This window comes from Amblyraja radiata, chromosome 4 (assembly GCF_010909765.2).
Source record: "Amblyraja radiata isolate CabotCenter1 chromosome 4, sAmbRad1.1.pri, whole genome shotgun sequence".
Lineage (NCBI taxonomy): Eukaryota > Metazoa > Chordata > Chondrichthyes > Rajiformes > Rajidae > Amblyraja > Amblyraja radiata.
Genome location: NC_045959.1, coordinates 116,508,489 through 116,530,564, shown reverse-complemented (window position 1 = coordinate 116,530,564; position 22,076 = coordinate 116,508,489). Strand labels below are relative to the sequence as shown.

The 22,076-nt window shown below is 49.4% G+C and overlaps 1 protein-coding gene across 1 annotated transcript in view; it reads left to right on the top strand.

The window, feature by feature from the left end:
• LOC116972519 (D-threo-3-hydroxyaspartate dehydratase-like) overlaps nucleotides 1–22,076 on the top strand; it is a 37,465-nt gene that overhangs the window by 11,639 nt on the left and 3,750 nt on the right. The window contains exons 3-6 of the mRNA XM_033020300.1: nucleotides 155–435; nucleotides 9,998–10,178; nucleotides 17,821–17,942; nucleotides 20,648–20,837. Of these exons, the coding sequence (XP_032876191.1) occupies nucleotides 155–435; nucleotides 9,998–10,178; nucleotides 17,821–17,942; nucleotides 20,648–20,837 (774 nt within the window). The remainder of the gene's footprint in view (nucleotides 1–154; nucleotides 436–9,997; nucleotides 10,179–17,820; nucleotides 17,943–20,647; nucleotides 20,838–22,076) is intronic.

Below are 22,076 nucleotides of genomic sequence, written 5' to 3'. Positions count from 1 at the left end.
CAGTCTAAATTGTCCCTAGTGGGTGTAGGGTAGTGTTAATGTGCGGGGATCGACGGTCGGCGGGGACTGGGTGGGTCGAAGGGCCTGTTTCCGCGCTATATCTCTCAACTGAACCGAGCGGTACTAAAGTAACGCTGTGCGCCTCTGATTGCAGGGAGTGCGCGGACATCATGACGGGCGGTTGTAGGCGCCGCATCGCCGTGTCCACGCTGGCCGAAGCTCGCTTCTACGCGGACTGTGGCTTTGACGACATCCTGTACGCCTTCCCGCTGCCCAGGGACAAGGTGGCGGCCTGCGCGGAGCTGGCCGAGCGCCTGGACCGGTTCCAGGTGCTGCTGGACAGCGCAGTGGCGGTGACGGAGCTGGAGAAGATGCGGCTGAGCGGCGGCAAGTCGTGGCTGGTGTGGTTGAAGCTGGACTGCAACAACGGACGAGGTGTTTACCTTCACTTGGTTTAGTTTTGTTTAGCGATACAGCGCGGAAAAACAGGCCCTTCGGCCCACCGAGTCGGTGCCGACCAGCGATCCCCCCGCACATTGACGCCATCCTACACACGCCGGGGTCAATGTTTACATTTATACCAAGCCAATGAACCTACAAACCTGTACGTCTTTGGAGTGTGGGAGGAAACCGGAGATCTCGGAGAAATCCCACGCGGGTCACGGGGAGAACATAGAGACAGCACCTGTAGCCAGGATCGAACCCGGGTCTCCAGCGCTGTGAGCGCTGTGTGGCAGCGACTGTACCGCTGCGCCACCATGCTGCACAAACTTAGCTTGTTTAGTGCTACAGCATAGAGACAGGCCCTTCAGCCCACCGAGTCCATGGTAGATTAATAATCATAAATCAGAGGAACTAAATTAGTCCATTCGGTCCTTCAAGTCTACTCCGTCATTCAATGATGGCTGATCCACCTTTCCCTTTCCCCTGCCTTCACCCCCTAACCTTTGACCCCTTCAGCGCCATCACAGTGGGCCCCCCCCCAGTATAGTCGCTGCCTCACAGCACCAGTGACCCGGGTTCAATCCTGACTACGGGTGCTGTCCATACGGAGTTTGCACGTTCTCCCTGTGACCGCGTGGGTTTTCTCCGGGTGCACTGGTTTCTCCCCACACTCGAAAGGCGTACAGGTTTGTAGGTTAATTGGCTTCTGTAAAATGTCCCTGGTGTGTAAGGTGGAACCAGTGTGTGGGCGATCGCTGGTCGGTGTGGACTCGGTGAGCAGAAGTGTCTGTTTCCGTGGTGTCTGACTATGATTCTACTGTATGCTCATCGATCTCCTTCTCACACTAGTTCTATGTTATCCCATTTTCTTACCCACTTATGTACAGTTTACAGAAGCCAATTAAAATACATACCCACGCGTCTTTGGATTGTGGGTGGAAACCGGAGCACCCGGAGAAAACACACGTGTCAAAGTCAAAATCAAATTTATTCGTCACATGCACCCGAAGGTGCAGTGAAATGAATTTACCAGCAGCGGGCATGAAGTGGGCATGCAGGTGCAGCAGGCAGTGAAGAAAGCGAATGGTATGTTAGCTTTCATAGCAAAAGGATTTGAGTATAGGAGCAGGGAGGTTCTACTGCAGTTGTACAGGGTCTTGGTGAGACCACACCTGGAGTATTGCGTACAGTTTTGGTCTCCAAATCTGAGGAAGGACATTATTGCCATAGAGGGAGTGCAGAGAAGGTTCACCAGACTGATTCCTGGGATGTCAGGACTGTCTTATGAAGAAAGACTGGATAGACTTGGTTTATACTCTCTAGAATTTAGGAGATTGAGAGGGGATCTTATAGAAACTTACAAAATTCTTAAGGGGTTGGACAGGCTAGATGCAGGAAGATTGCTCCCGATGTTGGGGAAGTCCAGGACAAGGGGTCACAGCTTAAGGATAAGGGGGAAATCCTTTAAAACCGAGATGAGAAGAACTTTTTTCACACAGAGAGTGGTGAATCTCTGGAACTCCCTGCCACAGAGGGTAGTCGAGGCCAGTTCATTGGCTATATTTAAGAGGGAGTTAGATGTGGCCCTTGTGGCTAAGGGGATCAGAGGGTATGGAGAGAAGGCAGGTACGGGATACTGAGTTGGATGATCAGCCATGATCATATTGAATGGCGGTGCAGGCTCGAAGGGCCGAATGGCCTACTCCTGCACCTAATTTCTATGTTTCTATGTTTCTATACACTTAAAAAGAACACACAATACACAATAAGATTTAACACAAACATCCACACTTCACTGAGGTGGAAGGCAACAAAGTTCAGTCAGTCCTCCTCCTTTGTTCATTCGTGGTCGGGGTCATGAACCCTCCATAGTCGCCGCTACCTACGGTCCGATGTAAAGGCCCTCTCGTCGGGACGATCGAAACTCCGACGTCGGGACGGTCGAACACACTGCGCGGGCGGCTTGGAGTTCCCGACTCGGCACTTTCCCACCGGAGACCACGGCTTCAGGATGTTATAGGCCGCAGGCTGACGGTCGGCTCTGGTGATCCCCGGCGAGGGATCCCACCGTGAGAACATGCAAACTCGATCAAATTGCCCCTAGTGTGGAGGGAATAGATGTGTCAGTGAACCATCCTATCATCAACTAGACGACGGTTCTGACGGTTATTGGAGACCTTTGAACTATCCTTGATCAAATTCTACTGGACTTTGCACGGAACATTATTACCTTTATCCTGTATCCGTTCACCGTGGATGACTTGATTTTAATCATGCATAGTCTTTTCCCTGACTGTTTAGTAATAGACAACCCAGCACCACCATTCAATGTGATCATCCACAATCAGTACCCCGTTCCTGCCTTCTCCCCATATCCCCTGACTCTGCTATCTTTAAGGGCCCTATCTAGCTCTCTCTTGGAAGTATCCAGAGAACCGGCCTCCACCGGCCTCTGAGGCAGAGAATTCCACAGACTCACAACTCTCTGTGAGAAAAAGTGTTTCCTCGTCCCCGTTCTAAATGGCTTACTCCTTACAGCACACAACAAAAATGCTTTTCACAGTGACAATGATAACTAAACTAAACTAAGTGGGATAACAGAATTAGTGTGTAAGGGTGATCGATAGTCAGCGTGGACTCATGTGGTAGGAACAGAATTAGGCCATTCGGCCCATCAAGTCGACTCCGCCATTCAATCATGGCTGATCTATCTCTCCCTCCTAACCCCTAAGGATGAGGGGGAACCTCATTGAAACTTACCGAATAGTGAAAGGCTTGGATGGAGTGGATGTGGAGAGGATGTTTCCACTAGTGGGAGATTCTAGGACCAGAGGTCACAGCCTCAGAATTAAAGGACGTTCCTTTAGGAAGGAGATGAGGAGGAATTTCTTTACTCCGAGGGTGGTGAATCTGTGGAATTCTTTGCCACAGAAGACTGTGGAGGCCAAGTCAGTGGATATTTTTAAGGCAGAGATAGATAGATTCTTGATTAGTGCGGGTGTCAGAGGTTATGGGGAGAAGGCAGGAGAATGGGGTTAGGAGGGAGAGATAGATCAGCCATGATTGAATGGTGGAGTAGACTAGGGGCTGAATGGCCTAATTCTGCTCCTATCACTTATGACCTTATGAAGGGTTTTGTTGCATCTGTATTTAGCCTCATTCATTTATTGAATTTATTATCTGAAGAAAGGCCTCGACCCGAAATGTCACCTCTTCCTTTTCTCCAGAGTTGCTGCCTGACCCACTGAGTTACTCCAGCTTTTTATGTCTTATCTTTACTTTGTTGAATGTTTGTCAGTTATGTATTATCTATGTGTATTGTGTTTATGGGCCTGTTGTGGGATACAATCTACTTTGCCTGTTGACGGCAGACAATACAGGCCACAGCAATAGTCTGTCCACTCACACGGTGGGGCAGCGGTAGAGTTGCTGCCTCACGTCGCCAGAGACCCGGGTTCGATCCTGACTGCGGGTGCTGTCTGCACGGAGTTTGTACGTTCTCCCCGTGACCTGCGTGGGTTTTCTCCGGGTTTGCTCCAGTTCCCTCCCACACATCCAAAGACGTGCAGGTTTGTAGGTTAATTGGCTTCTGTAAATTGCCCCTAGTGTGTAGGAGACAAAACTGGGATAACATAGACATAATGATCGTTGGTTGGTGCAAACTCAATGGGCCGAAGGGCCTGTTTCCACGTTGTATCTCTAATACTAAAAACAGCAAGAGAAGCAAGAGTAGGCGATTGCAATGTAGACTTGTAAACGTATTATTGATATAAGGTGAGCAGGTTTATAGGGTAATTGCCCTCTGTAAAGTTCACCTCGTGTATAGGATATTTCCCAATAGGAGCTACTTTATTTGCACTTTCTATCAGAGTAAAAACATGTACATGGTCAAAGTTCATGTTCAGAAGTGAAAGGAACAGAATTAGGCCATTCAGCCCATCAAGTCTACTCTGCCATTCAACCATGGCTGATCTATCTTTCCTTCTTAACCCCATTCTCCTGCCTTCTCCCCGTAACCCCTGACACCCGTAACAATCAACAATCTATCTATCTCTGCCTTAAATATATCCATTGACTAGGCCTCCACAGCCTTCTGTTGCAATGCATTCCACAGATTCACCACCCTCTGATTAAAGAAATTCCTCCTCATCTCCTGCCTGTCCTTTAATTCTGAGGCTGTGACCTCTGGTCCTCGACTCTCCCGCTAATGGAAACATCCTCTCCACATCCACTCTATCCAGGCCTTTCACCGTTCGGTAAGTTTCAATGAGGTACCCCCACCCGTCCTTCTAAACTCCAGCGAGTACAGGCCCAGAGCCGTCAAACGCTCATCATATGTAAACCCACTCACATTCTTGGGATTATTCTCGTAAACCTCCTCTGGACCTTCTCCAGAGCCAGCTCATCTTTCTGGCCGGCCTATCTCTGGGGGTGACTCAACCTCTGACTCCCCAGAGCCCAAGTCAGCAACATTTTAGAATTATGCAGGTCGACAAAATTGCTGGAGAAACTCATGCGGGCGAGGCAGCATCTATGGAGCGAAGGAAATAGGCAAGGTTTCGGGTCGAGACCCTTCTTCAGATTCACAACACTTGAATGGCATCGATCCTCCAACTTCACCAATCACGGAATCATAGAGTGATCCGGTGGTAACAGACCCTTTGGCCCAACTTGTCTACGCCGACCAACATGTCCCATCCACACAAGTCCCACCTGCCTGCGTTTGGCCCCTATCCCTCTAAACCTTTCATATCCCTGTAGCTGTTCAAACATTGTTTAAATATTGTGGATAGTACCTGCCTCAACGACCTCCTCCAGCAGCTCGTTCCATACACCCACCACCCTCTGTGTGAAAAAGTTACCCCTCACCGTAAACCTATGTCCTCTGGCTCTTGATTGCCCTCTTGTGGGTAAAAAACTCTGTGCATCTACCAGATAGCGCAGCGGTAGAGTTGCTGCCTTACACCGAATGCAGCGCTGGGGACCCGGGTTCGATCCTGACTAAGGGTGCTGTCTGTACGGAGTTTGCACGCTCTCCCCGTGACCTGCGTGGGTTTTCTCCGAGATCTTCGGTTTCCTCCCACACTCCAAAGACGTACAGGTTTGTAGGCTAATTGGCTTGGTAAATGTAAAAATTGTCCCGAGTGGGTGTAGGATAGTGTTAGTGTGCGGGGATCGCTGGTCGGCGCGGACCCAGTGGGGCCGAAGGGCCTGTTTCCGCACTGTATCTCTAAAACTAAAACTAAATCTACCAGATCTATTCCTCTCATGTCTTATTTATACATCTCTGCAAGATCACCCCTCATCCTCCTGCATGCCAAGGAATAAAGTCCTAGTCTACTCAACCTCTCCCTTTAGCTCAGGCTCTCGCGTCCTGGCAACATCCTCGTAAATCTTCGCTGCACTCTTTCCAGCTTCGCAACACATCAGCACTGATGCATTGGGGCAGTGGTGCATGCATGAGAATAGATGCGGCAAACTTGCAGTTGTGAATTTTTTGTTTTTGTTGCTTAGTCAGCACTTAGTAGGGAAGGGGATGAGGGTGGTAATCGGTCGTTTGACACAGACTAATGGACAGAGAAATTCCTCTGGAATACTGTGTCGGAATTCTTGCTATTGAGGGAGTTTACAAGGTTAATTCCCGGGATGGCGGGACTGTCATATGTTGATAGAATGGAGCGGCTGGGCTTGTACACTCTGGAGTTTAGAAGGATGAGAGGGCATCTCATTGAAACATATAAGATTGTTCAGGGTTTGGACACGCTAGAGGCAGGAAACATGTTCCCGATGTTGGGGGAGTCCAGAACCAGGGGCCACAGTTTAAGAATAAGGAGTAAGCCATTTAGAACGGAGACGAGGAAACACTTTTTCTCACAGAGAATGGTGAGTCTGTGGAATTCTCTGCCTCAGAGGGCGGTGCAGGCAGGTTCTCTGGATGCTTTCAAGAGAGAGCTAGATAGGGCTCTTAAAAATAGCGGAGTCAGGGGATATGGGGAGAAGGCAGGAACGGGGTACTGATTGGGGATGACCAGCCATGATCACATTGAATGGCGGTGTTGGCTCGAAGGGCCGAATGGCCTACTCCTGCACCTATTGTCTATTGTCTATTGTCTATTGTCAACTGCAGATGCTGGTTTACACCGAAGTTAGACACAAAATGCTGGAGTAACTCAGCCGGTCAGGCAGCATCTCTGGAGAAAAGGAATAGGTGACATTTTGGGTCGTGAATATTGATTTCTCTAATTTCAAGTAACCCTTGCTTTCCCTCTCTCTCCGTCCCAGCCCCACCCTAGTGGTCCTGCTAGTTTCACTGTCCGTATCTCTTCATTATCACCTCGTCCACAGCCAACAATGGACCTTTGTGGGCTCCACCTCTCCTTGGTCACCAGTGCCGGCTCTGATTTGTTCTGAACCGTTTCTATCCCTCTAGTCTCCCTCTCCCCTGAAGAAGGGTCTCATCCCGAAACGTCACCCATTCCTTTTCTCCAGAGATGCTGCCTGACCCGCTGAGTTACTCCAGCATTTTGTGTCTATCCTCTGGAATACTGAGGGATGAGGTTTAGTTTGATGGTCCACAATAGGCAATAGACAATAGGTGCAGGAGTCGGCCATTCGGCCCTTCTAGCCAGCACCGCCATTCAATGTGTTCATGGCTGATCATCCACAATCAGTACCCCGTTCCTGCCTTCTCCCCATATCCCCAACTCCGCTATCCCTAAGGACTCTATCGAACTCTCTCTTGAAAACATCCAGAGAACCAGCCTCCACTGCCCTCTGAGGCAGAGAATTCCACAGACTCACAACTTTATGTGTGAAAAAGTTTTTCTCGTCTCCGTTCTAAATGGCTTACTCCTTATTCTTAAATTGTGGCCCCTGGTTCTGGACTCCCCAGCATTGGGAACATGTTTCCTGCCTCTAGCGGGTCCAAACCCTTAATAATCTTATATGTTTCAATAAGATCCCCTCTCATATCTCTAAATTCCAGCGTATACAAGCCCAGCTGCTCCATTCTCTCAACATATGACAGTCCCGCCATCCTGGGAATTAACCTGGTGAACCTACGCTGCACTCCCTCAATAGCAAGAATGCTGGAGGAACTCAGCGGGTGAGGCAGCATCTATGGAGAGAAGGAATTGGTGACGTTTGGCCATGGGGTGGCAGTGCAGTCTGTGGATTGTACATTAACTAATGACAGAGACTGCCACAAACTTCTGAACACAAATGCAGATGTCCACCTCATAGATTTATAGAAAAATTGCAGTAGTTCAGTTTAGTTTATATAATCCAATCAAGTCAAACTCCAGTACAATAGGTAGAGCAAAGGGGAAGATACAGAGTGCAGAATATAGTTCTCAGCATTGTAGCGCATCAGTTCCACAGACAAAGTCCAATGTCCGCAATGGGGTAGAGGTGAATCAGTTTAGTTTATTGTCACGTGTACCAAGGTACACTGAAAAGCTTTTTTTTTTAGAGATAGTGCGGAAACAGGCCCTTCGGCCCACCGGGTCCGCGCCGACCAGCGATCCCCGCACGCTAACACTATCTTACACACACAGTTTACATTTACACCAAGCCAATTAGCCTACAAACACGTCTTTGGAGTGTGGGAGGAAACCGAAGTTCTCGGGGGAAAACCCACGCAGGTCACGGGGAGAACGTACAAACTCCGTACAGACAGCACCCGTAGTCGGGATCGAACCTGGGTCTCCGGCGCTGCATTCGCTGTAAGGCAGCAACTCTACCGCTGCGCCACCGTGATCGCTTGAAAGATGATACATGATTACAATCGAGCCAAGACTGGCAGCAATTGGTTAATTACCTATGAGTGGGCTAGCCAGACTGAAGCTCGGTCTGATGAAGGGACCCCACCCGAAACGTCATCTGTCCATTCCCCCCACAGATGCTGCCTGACCCGCTGAGTTCCTCTAGCACTTGATTTTTTTTGCTCATGATCCCAGCTCCTGCAGTTCGTTGTGTCCAGACTCATCCCATTTTCCAGGCCTTGACCTGTAACCCTATTCACTGAGGGGAGATGTGATCGACGTCTATGAAATGATGAGAGGCATAGATAGGGTAGACAGTCAGGATCTTTTTTTTCAAGGTGGGAATGCCAAAGGCTAGAGGGCATGGCTTTCATAAGTTCTAGGAGCAGAATTAGGCCCTTCGGCCCATCAAGTCTGCGCCATGATTAGTATGGGTGTCAAGGGGAGAAGGCAGGAGAAAGGGGTTAGCAGGGAGAGATAGATCAGCCTTGGTTGAATGGCGGAGTAGACGATGGGCCAAATTACCTAATTCTTCTCCTATGACCTTATAAACATTCAATCATGGCTGATCTACCTTTCCCTCTCACCCCATTCTCTCCCCCCCCCCCCCCCCCATAACCCCTGGCACCCGTACTAAGTAAGAATCTACCCATGTCTGCCTTAAAAATATCCATTGACTTGGCCTCCGTCTGTGGCAATTAATTCCACAGATTCACCACCCTCTGACTAAAGAAATTCCTCCTCATCTCCTTCCTAAAGGAACGTCCTTTTCTGAGGCTGCGGCCTCTGGTCCTAGACTCCCCCACTAGTGGAGACATCCTCTCCACATCCACTCTATCCAGGCCTTTCACGTTAAAGTGAGAGAGGGGCCAAGTTTAAAGGAGATGTGCGGGGCAAGTTTTTACACAGAGGGTAGTGGGTGCCTGGAACGTGCTGCCAAGGGGTGGTGGTGGAGGCAGACATGATAGTGGCGTTACAGAGGCTTGTAGACAGGCACATGGATATTCAGCCAATACGTGCAGGCAGAGGAGATTAGTGAGTGAGTGAATGAATGATGAATAAATTAATATTTTATTGTCACATGTAACGTCACAGTGAAATTCTTTGCTTGCATCCCTAAGGTATGCTAATAGCCGCCACATAAAGGGTGCTGATAATAGATAATAGACAATAGGTGCAGGAGTAGGCCATTTGGTCCTTCGAGCCAGCACCGCCATTCAATGTGATCATGGCTGATCATCCCCAATCAGTACCCCGTTCCTGCCTTCTCCCCATATCCCCTGACTCCGCTATTTTTAAGAGCCCTATCTTGAAAGTATCCAGAGAGCCGGCCTCCACCGCCCTCTGAGGCAGAGAATTCCACAGACTCACAACTCTGTGTGAGAAAAAGTGTTTCCTCGTCTCCGTTCTAAATGGCTTACCCCTTATTCTTAAACTGTGGCCTCTGGTTCTGGACTCCCCCAACATCGGGAACATGTTTCCTGCCTCTAGTGTGTCCAAGCCCTTAACAATCTTATATGTTTCAATGAGATACCCTCTCATCCTTCTAAACTGCAGAGTACAAGCCCAGCTGCTCCATTCTCTCAGCGTATGACAGTCCCGTCAACCCGGGAATTAACCTTGTGAACCTACGCTGCACTCCCTCAATAGCAACCACTATTGGTTACAAAGATACACCGTATCCGCGCCAGGTCATCACAGAAACAGGCCCTTCGGCCCACAATGTCTGTGCAGAACATGATGCCAAGATGCCGCCAACACTGTTCTTAACACATTTCCTTCTTGCCCAGCTGGGGTTCGACCTGAAGACTCGGCTGCGTTGAGCCTGGCGAAGTCTATAGCAGACAGCGAGGCGCTGGAGCTGGTGGGAGTGTACGCTCACTGTGGAAACTCCTATGATGCGGCTGGCATTCCGGAGATCCAGGCAGTGGCCCTGGAAACCACCATGGCCACGTTGAAATTTGTGGAGAAGTATGAATGATCGTGCCATATATTTTATCAATGCTTCAACAGTACTTTTTAAATCCATGTACCGAGATATCGTGTTGGGGGGAGTCCAGAACCAGGGGCCACAGTTTAAGAATAAGGCGTAAGCCATTTAGAACGGAGACGAGGAAACACTTTTTCTCACAGAGAGTTGTGAGTCTGTGGAATTCTCTGCCTCAGAGGGCGGTGGAGGCCGGTTCTCTGGATGCTTTCAAGAGAGATCTAGATAGGGCTCTTAAAAATAGCGGAGTCAGGGGATATGGGGAGAAGGCAGGAACGGGGTACTGATTGGGGATGATCAGCCATGATCACATTGAATGGGCGGTGCTGGCTCGAAGGGCCAAATGGCCTCCTCCTGCACCTATTGTCTATTGTCTTTTGTCTTTCTATCGTGAAATTCAGTAAAATCGTAGATAGACACAAAAAGCTGGAGTAACTCAGCGGGTCAGGCAGCAATTCTGGAGAAAAGGAATAGGTGACGTTTCAGGTCATAAGGGATAGGAGTAGAATTAGGCCATTCGGTCCATCAAGTCTACTTCACCATTCAATCATGGCTGATCTATCTCTCCCTCCTAACCCCATATGGGAGGAAACACGGGTCCAGACAGTTCTTCAGACCCGACCTGTCACAACCCAAAACATCATCTATTCCTGTTCTCCAGAGATGCTGTCTGACCCGCTGAGTTACTCCAGCTTTTTGTGTTTATCTTCAGTTTAAACCAGCATCTGCAGTTCTTTCCAGGAAAATCATACGATACTTAGTTTAGTTTTGGGATACAGCGTGGAAACAGGCCCATCGACCCACTGAGTCCGCACCGACCAGCGATCTCCGTACACGAACACCATCCCACACACAGAAGAGACAATTTACAATGTTATTGAAGCCAATTAACCTACAAACTTGTACATCTTTGGAGTGTGGGAGGAAAGTGAGTAGGTGCAGGAGTAGGCCATTCGGCCCTTCGAGCCAGCACTGCCATTCAATGTGATCATGGCTGATCATCCCCAATCAGTACCCCGTTCCTGCCTTCTCCCCATATCCCCTGACTCCGCTATCTTTAAGAGCCCTATCTAGCTCTCTCTTGATAGTATCCAGAGAAACGGCCTCCACCGCCCTCTGAGGCAGGGAATTCCACAGACTCACAACTCTCTGTGAGTTCCGCTGAGTTACTCCAGCTTTTTGTGTCTCTCTTCGATCCAAACTAAACCAAACTAGACTAGACTATTCCCCTCATGATTTTATGCTCTCCAATAAGGAGCTGAAGGGTTTTCTTCTGCAGAAGCTTTTTAGATGCAGTCAAAGTAACGACTTCTTCCATCGACCCAGCCTGAAGGGTAAAACTCCGGTTTGGTGCCACAGACATCTTCAGGGACAGATCTTGGTTATAATATCTACTTTGAGCTCAATCCCCCTCAAACAGCAGAGAAGGGGAAGAAAGTAAAGGTTGTGAGGGGTGACGAAGGCCAGTGAAATCAGCCTGTAGCAACCTTGTAAAAGCGCGGTGCTTTCATTCCAGCACTTGTTAAGTGTTTAATAACTTCTTGTGACACATCCTGCCTGCTTGCCTCTTCTCCCACTCCTGCCCTTAGGCTTTAGTGCCATGATCTTTTTATAGCTCCATGCAGGTACCACGACCTTACAATTACTACCTGCCTTTGATGTCTAGGTGGAATTCCCCACTGGGCGGCACGGTGGTGCAGCGATAAAGTCGCTGCCTTGCAGCGCCGGAGACCCCGGTTCGATCCCGACTGCGGGTGCTGTCAGTGTAGAAACAGGCCCTTCGGCCCAATAAGTCCACGCCGACCAGCAATCACCCTGGATCACCAGGTGCGACAAAGGTTCACCTGTATCTCCTCCAACCTCATCTACTGCATCCGCTGCTCTAGATGTCAGCTGATTTACATCGGGGAGACTAAGCGGAGGTTGGGCGATCGTTTCGCCGAACACCTCCGCTCAGTCCGCAATAACCTACCTGAACTCCCGGTGGCTCAGCACTTCAACTCCCCCTCCCATTCCCAATCCGACCTCTCTGTCCTGGGTCTCCTCCATTGCCAGAGTGAGCAACACCGGAAATTGGAGGAACAGCACCTCATATTCCGCCTGGGTTGCTTGCGTCCGGATGGCATGAACGTTGAATTCTCCCAATTTTGCTAGCCCTTGCTGTCTCCTCCCCTTCCTTAACCCTCGAGCTGTCTCCTCCCATCCCCCCGCCCTCGGGCTCCTCCTCCTCCCTTTTTCCTTCCTTCTCCCCCCCACCCCCCATCAGTCTGAAGAAGGGTTTCGGCCCGAAACGTCGCCTATTTCCTTCGCTCCATAGATGCTGCTGCACCCGCTGAGTTTCTCCAGCATTTTTGTGTACCAGCGATCACCCATATACTAGTTTTATCCTGCACACTAGAGACAGTTTTCAGAAGCCAAGTAAATTCATGTTCATATGTTAGAGGAGCAGAATTAGGCCATTCGGCCCATCAAGCCTACTCGGCTATTCAATCATGGCTGATCTATCTTTCCCTCTCAACCCCATTCTCCTGCCTTCTCCCCATAACCCCTGCACCCGTACTAATCAAATTAACCTATAAACCTGAAGGTAAAGGAAAATGCTGGAGAAACTCAGCGGGTGAGGCAGCATCCATGGAGCGAAGGAATAGGTGACATTTTGGGTCGAGACGTCATCTATTCGGGACCTTGGGTCTCGACCCGAAACGTCACCTATTCCTTCACTCCATAGATGCTGCCTCACCCCGCTGAGTTCTTCCAGCATTTTTGTCGACCTTCGATTTTTTCCAGCATCTGCAGTTCTTTCTTAAACCTACAAACCTGTATGTCTTTGGAGTGTGGGAGGAAACCGGAGCACCCGGAGAAAACCCACGCAGGTCATGGGGCAAACGTACAAACGCCGCACAGACAGCACCCGTAGTCAGGATGGAACCCGGGTCCCTGGCACTGTGAGGCAGCAACTCTACTGCTGCGCCACTGTGTAATGTGTGCTCGATTTGATTCCAACTTTACCCTGAGGGGCGTGACTGATTACTGGGAGTTACAGAGGGGGCTATCCTTTGATCAAGGATATCCTGTGAGAATGTGTTGACCATATAACACTCCTATGTGAGAGGCCACAAGAAGAATAAGGAGTAAGCCATTTAGAACGGAGACGAGGAAACACTTTTTTCTCACAGAGAGTTGTGAGTCTGTGGAATTCTCTGACTCAGAGGGCGGTGGAGGCCGGTTCTCTGGATACTTTCAAGAGAGAGCTCTTAAAGATAGCGGAGTCAGGGGATATGGGGAGAAGGCAGGAACGGGGTACTGATTGTGGATGATCAGCCATGATCACATTGAATGGCGGTGCTGGCTCGAAGGGCCGAATGGCCTACTCCTGCACCTATTGTCTATTGTCTCTTGCCACAGACATTTAAACTCAGAAGCATCTCTCTCTCTCTCTCTCTCTCTCTCTCTCTCTCTCTCTCTCTCTCTCTCATCCCTGTTGCTACTTCCCTCGTTTTATATGAGTCACGGCACAAACAGTCCCAAACAGATTTGTGCAGCCCCACAATATGTGGCCCATCAGAGGCAGGGCCATTAGTAATCGCACAGCACACAGTTGCATTTTATTAGTTCCAGGAAAGAGCCAGGTTTTTCTAATTTACTGGGTTGGCAGTAATCTGTGTTGGAGCCGCTGTCTGCTGTGTTCAGCGGAGTGGGGGAGGGGTCATCTGGATGAACAGCATTCAGATCATCACCACTTTTCTGTTCTCCTTTGTAGAACATATGGGCGGCGCGGTGGCGCAGCGGTAGAGTTGCTGCCTCACAGCGCCAGTGACCCAGGTTCGATCTCGACTGCTGATGCTGTCTGTACGGAGTTTGTACGCTCTACCCGTGACCCGCGTGGGTTTTCTCCGAGATCTTCGGTTTCCTCCCACACTCCACACCTCCCATGCATGTTTGTAGGTTAATTGGCTTGGCATAAATGTAGAAAATTCCCCCTAGTGTGTGTAGGATGGTGTTAATGTGCGGGGATCGCTGGTCGGTGCGGACACAGTGGGCCGAAGGGTCTTTTTCCGTGCTGTATCTCTAAACCAAACTAAACTAAACAGCACAGTAGACACAGAGTGCTGGAGTAACTCAGTGGGTCAGGCAGCATCTGTGGAGAACATGGATAGGTAACGTTTCACAGAGTGCTGGAGTATCTCAGTGGGTCAGGCAGCATCTGTGGAGAACATGGATAGGTGACGTTTCACAGAGTGCTGGAGTAACTCAGCGGGTCAGGCAGCATCTGTGGAGAACATGGATAGGTGACGTTTCACAGAGTGCTGGAGTAACTCAGCGGGTCAGGCAGCATCTGTGGAGCGAAGGAAATAGGCAACGTTTCGGGCCGAAACCCTTCTTCAGACGGATGTAGGGTGGGGGGGCGGGAAGAAGAAAGGAAGAGGAGGAGCCAGAAGGCTGAGGGAGAGCTGAGAAGGGGAGGAGACTATAAGGGCTCCCGGAAATTGGAGAAGTCTAGGGACAATTTTTACATTTACCAAGCCAATTAACCTACATACCTGTACGTCTTTGGAGTGTGGAAGGAAACCGAAGATCTCGTACAAACTCCACACAGACAGCACCCGTCGTCAGGATGGAATCTGGGTATCCGGCGCTGTGAGGCAGCAACTCTACCGCTGCGCCACTGTGGTGACAAGCAATTTTCACACAGAGAGCGGTGGGTGTATGGAACAAGTTGCCAGAGGATGTAGTTGAGGCTGGGACAATAACAACATTTAAAAGACATTGGGACAGGTACATGGATAGGAAAGGTTTCGAGGAATATTGGCCAAACAGGGGCAGGTAGAACTCACTGCCACAGAGGCCAAGTCAATGGATATTAATAAGGTGGAGATTGATAGGTTCTTGATTAGTACGGGTGTCAGGGGTTATGGGGAGAAGGCAGGAGAATGGATCTGAGAGGGAGAGATAGATCAGCCATAATTGAATGGCATAGTAGACTTGATGGTCCAAATGGCCTAATTCTACTCCAACAGCTTAAGAACTAGGTGGGACTAGAGTAGGTATGGCATCTATCTAAGTGGCCTAATTCTGCTCCTATCACTTATGGCCTTATGATCTTAGCCGGCATGGGCAAGTTGGGCCTAAGAACCTGTTTTCATGCCCACTATGATAAGTATTAAGAGAAACAATTGCCATCAGTTCAAAGTGAAAGATCTCACTTTGCCCTGCACTATGTTCCTGGAATCTGGACCTTGTAATGACTGGAGTCTTGGAAGCCTGGATTGAAACGAGCATATCCTGTGTAGGAAGGAACTGCACGGTGGCGCAGCGGTAGAGTTGCTGCCTTACAGCGCTTGCAGCGCCAGAGACCCGGGTTCGATCCCGACTACTGGATCACACGTGTGGTAAATTGGATTAGTAAGTATGCAGATGATACTAAGATAGGTGGTGTTGTGGATAATTAAGTAGATTTTCAAAGTCTACAGAGAGATTTAGGCCATTTGGAAGAATGGGCTGAAAGATGGCAGATGGAGTTCAATGTTGATAAGTGTGAGGTGCTACATCTTGGCAGGACAAATCAAAATAGGACGTACATGGTAAATGGTAGTGAATTGAGGAATGCAGTTGAACAGAGGGATCTAGGAATAACTGTGCATAGTTCCCTGAAGGTGGAATCTCATGTAGATAGGGTGGTAAGAAAGCTTTTGGTGTGCTGGCCTTTATAAATCAGAGCATTGAGTATAGAAGTTGGGATGTAATGTTAAAATTGTACAGGGCATTGGTGAGGCCAATTCTGGAGTATGGTGTACAATTCTGGTCGCCCAATTATAGGAAAGATGTCAACAAAATAGAGCGAGTACAGAGGAGATTTACTAGAATGTTGCCTGGGTTTCAGCAACTAAGTTACAGAGAAAGGTCGAACAAGTTAGGTCTTTATTCTTTGGAGGGCAGAAGGTTAAGGGGGGACTTGATAGAGGTCTTTAAAATGATGAGAGGGATAGACAGAGTTGACGTGGATAAGCTTTTCCCATTGAGAGTAGGGAAGATTCAAACAAGAGGACATGAATTGAGAATTAAGGGACAGAAGTTTAGGGGTAACATGAGGGGGAACCTCTTTACTCAGAGAGTGGTAGCTGTGTGGAATGAGCTTCCAGTGGAGGTGGTGGAGGCAGGTTCGATTTTATAATTTAAAAATATATTGGATAGGTATATGGACGGGAAAGGAATGGAGGGTCATGGTCTGAGTGCAGGTAGACGGGACTAGGTGAGAGTGAGTGTTCGGCACGGACTAGAAGGGCCGAGATGGCCTGTTTCCGTGCTGTAATTGTTATATGGTTATATGGTTACGGGCGCTGTCTGTCCGGAGTTTGTACATTCTCCCCGTGACCTGCGTGGGTTTTCTCCGAGATCTTTGGTTTCCCCCCACACACTCCAAAGACGTGCAGGTTTGTAGATTAATTGGCTTGGTATGCAATTTTTTAAATTTTTTTTCTCTGGCATGTGCGGGATAGTGTTATGGGCCTGTCCCACTTTCACAACCTAATTCACAACCTTTTTTACTCGTGGACATTTTTCATCATGCTACAAAAACGCCCCGACCTACTTGATGCCACAAGTGCCTACGACTAGCATCACGGCCTGCTACGACCTCGTGACGACCTTGCTGCGAGTATGAGTCAGAGGTCGTGAATTAGGTCGTGATAGTGGGACAGGCCCTTTAGCGTGCGGGGATCGCTGGTCGGCGCGGGCCCGGTGGGCCGAAGGGCCTGTTTCCGCGCTGTATCTCTAAACCAAACTAAACTAAGCACAGTAGACACAAAGTGCTGGAGTAACTCAGCTGGTCAGGCAGCATCTGTGGAGAACATGGATAGGTGACGTTTCACAGAGTGCTGGAGTAACTCAGCGGGTCAGGCAGCATCTGTGGAGAACATGGATAGGTGACGTTTCACAGAGTGCTGGAGTAACTCAGCAGGTCAGGCAGCATCTGTGGAGAACATGGATAGGTGACGTTTCACAGAGTGCTGGAGCATTTGATAAGGTCCCACATAGGAGAGTAGTGGGCAAAGTTGGGGCACATGGGATTGGGGGTAGAGTGCTGACATGGATAGAGAAGTGGTTAGCAGACAGGAAACAAAGAGTAGGGATTAACGGGTCCCTTTCAGAATGGCAGGCAGTGACTAGTGGGGTACCGCAAGGCTCGGTGCTGGGACCGCAGCTATTTACAATATACATCAATGATTTGGATGAAGGGATTCAAAGTAACATTAGCAAATTTGCAGATGACACAAAGCTGGGTGGCAGTGTGAACTGTGAGGAGGATGCTATGAGAATGCAGGGTGACTTGGACAGGTTGGGGGAGTGGGCAGATGCATGGCAGATGCAGTTTAATGCGGATAAATGTGAGGTTATCCACTTTGGTAGCAAAAACAGGAAGGCAGACTACTATCTGATTACTGAATTAGGTCTAGAGAGTGGGACAGGGCCCTTCAGTGTGCGGGGATCGCTGGTCGGCACGGACCCGGTGGGCCGAAGGGCCTGTTTCCGCGCTGTATCTCTAAACCAAACTAAACTGCAGATGCTGGTTTATGCCGATGATGGATGCAGAATGCTGGAGTAACTAACTCATCCCTCTCTCTGCAGGTTGGGGAGGGCGGGTGTGAAGTGTCTGCGCAGTAGTATCGGGTCAACACCCACCTGTAGTCACCCCGTGCCAGAGATGGGGCATCTCAACGAACTCCACCCCGGCAACTACATCTTTTACGGTGAGAACTACTTGCTTTATTGTCATAGAGTCATCAGGCACGGAGACAGGCCCTCCGGCCCAACTCGTCCATGCCGAACAAGGTGCCCTATCCCTTTTACCCGCGTTTGACCCATAGACCACTCAACCGCACTAAAGGTTGCCTCACGCTGCCTCGGCAAGGCCAGCAGCATAATCAACGGCCAGTCCCACCCCGGTCAATCCCTCTTCTCCCCTCTCCCATCAGACAAGAGATACAAGTAGATTGTTAAGGGCTTGGACACGCTAGAGGCAGGAAACATGTTCCCGATGTTGGGGGAGCCCAGAACCAGGGGCCACAGTTTAAGAATAAGGAGTAAGCCATTTAGAACGGAGACGAGGAAACACTTTTTCTCACAGAGAGTGGTGAGTCTGTGGAATTCTCTGCCTCAGAGGGCGGTGGAGGCCGGTTCTCTGGATGCTTTCAAGAGAGAGCCAGATAGGGCTCTTAAAAATAGCGGAGTCAGGGGATATGGGGAGAAGGCAGGAACGGGGTACTGATTGGGGATGATCAGCCATGATCACATTGAATGGCGTTGCTGGCTTGAAGGGCCAAATGGCCTACTCCTGCACCTATTGTCTATTGTCTAAGTGTGAAAAGGCACACCTCCAGTTTCAGGGATAGTTTCTTCCCAGCTGTTATCAGGCAGCTGAACCATCCTATCACCGACTAGAGAGTGGTCCTGACCCATCCATCTACCTCATTGGAGACCCTCGGAGACCCATTGGAGACTTTGCTGGCTTTACCTCAAGTCAAGTCAAGTCATGTTTATTTGTCCTTGCACTAAACGTTATTCCCTTATCATGTATCTGTACACTGTGAATGGCTCGATTGTAATCAAGCTAGATTCAGGAAAAATATTCCCAATGTTGGGCGAGTCCAGAACCAGGGGCCACAGTCTTAGAATAAAGGGGAGGCCTTTTAAAACTGAGATGAGAAAAAACGTTTTCACCCAGAGAGTTGTGAATTTATGGAATTCCCTACCACAGAGGACAGTGGAGGCCAATTCACTGGATGGATTTAAGAGAGAGTTAGATAGAGCTCGAGGGGCTAGTGGAGTCAAGGGATATGGGGAGAAGGCAGGCACGGGTTATTGATTGTGGATGATCAGCCATGATCATATTCAATGGCGGTGCTGGCTTGAAGGGCCGAATGGCCTCCTCCTGCATCTATTTTCTATGTTTCTATGTTTAAACCTGCACGCCTTTGCAATGTGGAAGGAAACCCACGCGGTCACAGGGAGAGTGTGGAAAATTTGCACAGACATCATCCGCTCAGGATTGAACCTGTGTCTCTGGCGCTGCCCGGCTGCAGCTTCACCACAGCGCCACTGTGCCACCCCAAATGAGTTCGCAAACATCCAAATTACTGCGAGTGAAATTTGGATGAAGTGTCAGGTGTTGCGATAAGGCCATGATCACACTGAACGGCGGTGCTGGCTCGAAGGGCCGAATGGCCTCCTCCTGCACCTATTGTCCATTGTCTACTGTCTAAGGCAGGAGATTGTGGTTGATAGGGAGAGATTGATCAGCCATGATTGAATGGCGGGGTAGACTCGATGGGCCAAATGGCCTGAGTCTGCTCCTATCACCACCATTCAATGTGATCATGGCTGATCATCCCCAATCAGTACCCCGTTCCTGCCTTCTCCCCATATCTCCCGACTCCGTTATCTTTAAGAGCCCTATCTAGCTCTCTCTTGAAAGTATCCAGATAACCGGCCTCTACCGCCCTCTGAGGCAGAGAATTCCACAGACTCACAATTCTCTGTGAGAAAAAGTGATTCCTCATCTCCGTTCTAAATGGCTTACCCCTAATTCTTAAACTGTGGCCCCTGGTTCTGGACTCCCCCAACATCGGGAACATGTTTCCTGCCTCTAGCGTGCCCAAACCCTTAATTTTTTATCTTATATGTTTCAATAAGATATCCTCTCATCCTTCTAAACTCCAGAGTGTACAAGCCCAGCTGCTCCATTCTCTCAGCATGTGACAGTCCCGCCATCCCGGGAATTAACCTTGTGAACCTACGCTGCACTCCCTCAATAGCAAGAATGCCCTTCCTCACATTAGGGGACCAAAACTGCACACAATACTCCAGGTGTGGTCTCACTAGGGCCCTGTACAACTGCAGGAGAACCTCTTTGCACCTATACTCAACTCCTCTTGTTATAAAGGCCAACATGCCATTCGCTTTTTTCACTGTCTGCTGTACCTGCATGCTTACTTTCATTGACTGATGAACAAGGACCCCCAGATCCCGCTGTACTTCCCCTTTTCCCAACTTGACACCATTTAGATAATAATCTGACTTCCTGTTTTTGCTACCAAAGTGGATAACCTCACATTTATCCACATTAAACTGCATCTGCCATGCATCTGCCCACTCCCTCAACCTGTCCAAGTCACCCTGCATTCTCATAGCATCCTCCTCACAGTCCACACTGCCATCCAGCTTTGTGTCATCTGCAAATTTGCTAATGTTACTTTGAATCCCTTCATCCAAATCATTGATGTATATTGTAAATAGCTGCGGTCCCAGCACCGAGCCTTGCGGTACCCCACTAGTCACTGCCTGCCATTCTGAAAGGGCCCCGTTAATCCCTACTCTTTGTTTCCTGTCTGCCAACCACTTCTCTATCCATGTGATGTTTCGGGTCGAGTGGTAATGTTGAATGGTTTTCTCCCAGATGTTCAGCAGATGTTGATTGGCTCCTGCCAGCTGGATGACGTGGCGGTGCGGGTGATGACGAGGGTCATAGGTCACTATCCTCACCGCAACCAGCTCCTGGTAGACTGCGGCTGGTCGGCACTCAGCCTGCACGGGATGGGCAAGATGCCCACCGGCTATGCCATCGTAGATGGACACCCCGACCTGAAGTAAGAGGGGACGCACCCAACACAAACACAGGCCCTCCAGCCTCACCCGTCCATGCACACCCACACGCCCCCATCTACACTCGTCCCACCTGCTCACGTTCTGCCCATCTCCCTCCAAACCTCTCCTATCCATGTACCTAATCTGAGGAAAGACATTCTTGCCATACAGAGAAGGTTCACCAGACTGATTCCTGGGATGTCAGGACTTTCATATGAAGAAAGACTGGACAGACTCGGCTTGTACACGCTAGAATTTAGAAGTTTGAGGGGGGATCTTATAGAAACTTACAAAATTCTTAAGGGGTTGGACAGGCTAGATGCAGGAAGATTGTTCCCGATGTTGGGGAAGTCCAGAACAAGGGGTCACAGTTTAAGGATAAGGGGGAAGACTTTTAGGGTCGAGATGAGAAAAAAACATTTCACACAGAGAGTGTTGAATCTGTGGAATTCTCTGCCACAGAAGGTAGTTGAGGCCACAGTTCATTGGCTATATTTAAGAGGGAGTTAGATGTGGCCCTTGTGGCTAAAGGGATCAGGGGGTATGGAGAGAAGGCAGGTACAGGATACTGAGTTGGATGATCAGCCATGATCATATTGAATGGCGGTGCAGGCTCGAAGGGCCGAATGGCCTCCTCCTGCACCTATTTTCTATGTTTCTATGTTAGCTGTCCAAGTGTCTGTTAGATGTTGAAACAAGGAACTGCAGATGCTGGTTTACGAAGAAAGACACATGCAAAGTGCTGGAGTAACTCAGCCGGTCAGGCAGCATCTGTGGAGAATTAGGATAGGTGACCCTTCTTCAGACTGACGGACTTTTCGAGTCGGGTCTCTTCATCTGAGTTGATGATCAGTCTGAAGAAAGGTCCCGACCCGAAACGTCACTTATCCCTCTGCTCCAGCTGTGCTGCCCGACCCGCTGAGTTACTCCAGCATCTTGTGTCTATCTCCAGTACTATCGCCATTTATGTTCTCACCAATGCCCGTTACGACGGCACGGTGGCGCTGCAGTGGAGTTGCTGCATCACGGGCGCCGGAGACCCGGGTTTGATCCTGACCACAGGTGCTGTCTGTACGGAGTTTGCACGTTCTGCCCGTGACTGGGTGGGTTTTCTCCGGGTGCTCCGGATTCCTCCCACACTCCAAACACGTGCGTGTCTGTAGGTTAATTGGCTTCGGTAAATAAAAGCGTAAATTGTCCCTAGTGTGTGTAGGATAGTGCTTGTGTGCGGGGTTTTCACT